The sequence below is a fragment of the Cariama cristata genome, unplaced genomic scaffold (assembly GCF_000690535.1).
Source record: "Cariama cristata isolate BGI_N322 unplaced genomic scaffold, ASM69053v1 scaffold36057, whole genome shotgun sequence".
Lineage (NCBI taxonomy): Eukaryota > Metazoa > Chordata > Aves > Cariamiformes > Cariamidae > Cariama > Cariama cristata.
Genome location: NW_009628917.1, coordinates 1 through 3,413, shown reverse-complemented (window position 1 = coordinate 3,413; position 3,413 = coordinate 1). Strand labels below are relative to the sequence as shown.

The window sequence follows — 3,413 nt, the reverse complement described above, 5'->3', positions numbered from 1 at the left end:
GGTCCTTTTGGTGGCGTTCCTTCGTTGCTGAGCTCATTCCCCACGCAAGCCCTCTCGGTGAAAAAAAAACACACACCTTCACCTGCACTGGGCACAAGGCAGCCCCTTCTCCAGGTGTTTTTTAGGTAAATAACAGAAGGGAAACTACTACTGACAAAAGGTGAAATATTTGTAACAAAGGAAAAGAAAATAGGTAGGATAGGCAAAGAACAGTTATCGCTTCTAAGTGAAGGCAGATACAGATCTTTGACTCGTATTCTAGAGACAGAGCTGCTAGTTGTTAGGTAAGTTATTAACAAAAATATACTACAATAAATAAATACTAAGTTAATAGAGCTGCACCCTAATTTGGCTAATCTGGCAGATGCCATCTCTGCCACTAATTAGCACAGCCTGTGCCAACACTCTTGCCTGTACACCTACCTGGAGGATCAGGAACCCCACCACCCAGGCTAGGCCCAGAGGTCTCATAATGCCTCCCAACACTTCAGTCTCCACTGAGATCCCTCAGCTGTAGAAGGAAGGTAACTATTATCACAAAGAAGATAATATAGTTTATTGGAAGCTTAAAAATACTCAAAATACATTATATACACAGTGGCACATAGTGCCAATGCTCTGCTTGAGCCTGCAGGGGAGTTAGAAGTTTTTAATCAGAGGTTCGCCTAGATTCCAGATGATAGAAGAGTCCAGCAGTTTCAAGGTGCTTATCTTGCTGTTTTTCCTGCTGGCATATTTCTTCTTGATTGCCTGTAGAGATACAAGTTTGATTAAGTTCACCTTGTTTGTAAACTTACACTATTCCAGCTCAGCTGAGGCTTGGTGGTCAAGCTAAGCCCATCCTAGCACACAAGACCAGTTCATGGCTCTCTCATGCCACTTTGGCAAGATAGACATCTTCAGCTGAAGTAAGCAGGTCTTATCCAAGTCAGACAGCAGTGGCTCAGCTAAGCCAGCCTCAGAACACCACATATTGACACTTCACCCTGCATATTGCCCACCTGCACTGCAAGACTCTTACCAAGTGTTTGGTCATGCCCTCATTCACAAGAATTACGTTCTTTGCTATGTGCTGCATAACTGGGAGAAGGTCACCTTGTAGGTAAGACGTGTAGTGCTGTAGAGTTGGTGTCTGAAAGGAAGGGAAATCATTAGACAAGATAACAACCCAAGTACACTGGGTTCTTTGCCTTCTGTTGGGCTCAAGCAATTGCAGTCTCCTGTCTGACAGGGGAGGGTTAGCAGTTACTACCCTACTGCTATCTCCTTGTAATGGGCCACAGGGAGACAAGAACATGCTGAGATACCACAAAGGAAGCAGGAGACACACAGTTGGTCTTTTAAGCAGGTGCACAGGCACAGAGTCCCAAACTAGAAGATGGTCTGACAAGCATGACTTACCCATTCCCATCCATTGAGGAGTTTCAGAGCCAAACAGGAAGCAGCTGCTGCAGTTTTGGATGGAGGGAAGTGAACCATGTCATAGTCCACAATGGACAGCTCCATCAGGTACTTGGCCAGAACATGTTCTTCCAAGTCCGCCTGCAGGAAGTCAGATTTGAGTATTGGCTATCCCCAAGGCAAGCCTTTGTTCAGTCAAGCAGGAAAAATAGTTCCTTAGTGAACATTTTCAGAGCTATAGGCTTGAAATTCAAGTAGCATAATCACAGAGCATTTCTGAGCTGTGTTAGGCTGCTCATAGTCTAGGACCACCCCTTTCAATAGCAGTCTAGCAGTCATCTGCAGTACCAGGCAGACATTTTAACTCTGGTTCTGGGCAAGTTAGGCTCATGTGACTGAATGCAGACAAACAAGACCTAGTTCTACATGGAGACATGCCTCAACCAGGTTCAGTTGCTAAATGTTGCAGTACTGAAAAGTTTTGAACAATTTTAACAAGCTACCACAGTCAAATATTGCATTTTCCAGATGCTGCTCACAGTAAGACCTGTTCTCAGCATTACCTCCGCAATCTTTGAAGCCCTCCTTAGGAATTGAGATGGGAGAGGGCGACTCAGACTAAAGTCCAGGGCTTTCAGGATCTTCACCTCCATCTCACGAATTTGGACTGTTGTGTAAGTGTGATCCGTTACATAGGCAAAGTCTCCAATAAATGGGGGAAATATCTCTTCATATTTGCTGGCAATGAATATAGCTGTGACACCAACCAGCTGCAACGTCTTCGTGGAAGCAGCATTGTCCTGTAGTAAGAAGCAGTAGAGATTAATCTAAATGAATGACTTAGCTCAGAACACAGCTTTTCAAGGTAGTCAATGTAAGGTTTGTTCTGTAGCAGGATGTTCATACCAGCATATACAGAATAACTGTACGTCATCTGTTACCTCTGTTGGCATCTGCAGGGGTATTAGAAGGCTTTGAGATCAAATCAGGGAGAGAAGTAAGCAGTTTTGATATATTGAGTCACTGTTCGTAGCTGAGAGGATTACGTTGTGCATACAATTCAACATCAAATGTCCATTGTGAGTCAACTGTATTTTGTTAAGGGTAACATGTCTAAACATGTATGGTGTTACTGATCAGTGCTTATTGTGCTTTAGCTTAGGCGAAGAGCATTGCCTGACACTAGACGAGAGACACTGACCTGCAGGAAGCGATCGATGATAGCAACTGCCAGGTACAAGGTATCCTGCTGGAGGCTGAATTTTACTTGTACTTGCACAAGCCAGTCTATTAGTATAGCACGCATTTTCCCATTGATTTCCTGGCTGGCCAGGTATCTGGGTCTGATAGGTTGATTTTCCTGTGTGAAGAAATAGGGTTAGTAGATCTAGTCACTTAGCTGAAGCATTTGCAATGCCTAGCCTCTGTTGCATCTTAAGGCTTATCAAGAAGTTCAGTACAGGCATAGCCCATAGGTGTAGGCCACAGGGCACAAGGTTTCTTTGTTTACTAGAGATGGGCTAGAAAGAGCATGGTACTAGTACTACTAGTTGATTGGTCTAACAACCAGCATCTGTTTATGTTTTCAGCCCAGTTTAATTATTTTAAGTTGTGAGATCACTTATTAATCCCTCAAGAAAATCCACAGGTGAAAGCGAATACCAGCTCCAAGCCATGCCTATAATGACAGGTTCACTGTGTCAGCAGATACCCCTTGCGGTTACGTCCTACTCCTACCAACCTCAAGGTCTCTCAGATACTTGTAGATGTCATTCGCATAGTTGCTGCAGAGGTATAGGTCATCATGATCTTCCGCATCTACGTCTTCCATGTCAAGCAACACATGAGAAAAAGCCTGACACAGCACATCCTCTGATGGAGCACATCCAGATATCTCCATGGGTGTTGGGGACTGAGGCTCCAACTAAAGGAAATTTGGGATCAGTGCGGGCAGCACCTCCCTCCGCAGCCCAGTGCGGGCCAAGCAAAGGCTCCCATGGGACGAACCGCAC

The 3,413-nt window shown here is 44.6% G+C and overlaps 1 protein-coding gene across 1 annotated transcript; it reads right to left on the bottom strand.

Moving 5' to 3' along the window:
- Positions 1-639: 639 nt before the first annotated feature.
- On the bottom strand, positions 640-3,325 carry CCNB1 (cyclin B1; the record flags this gene model as incomplete). The annotated part of the gene is made up of 6 exons (XM_009704986.1): positions 640-750; positions 1,022-1,132; positions 1,402-1,542; positions 1,965-2,201; positions 2,603-2,761; positions 3,143-3,325. Coding segments are annotated over 6 exons (942 nt in total), but the record flags the coding sequence as incomplete, so codon positions are not given.
- Between the last annotated feature and the right edge of the window lie 88 nt (positions 3,326-3,413).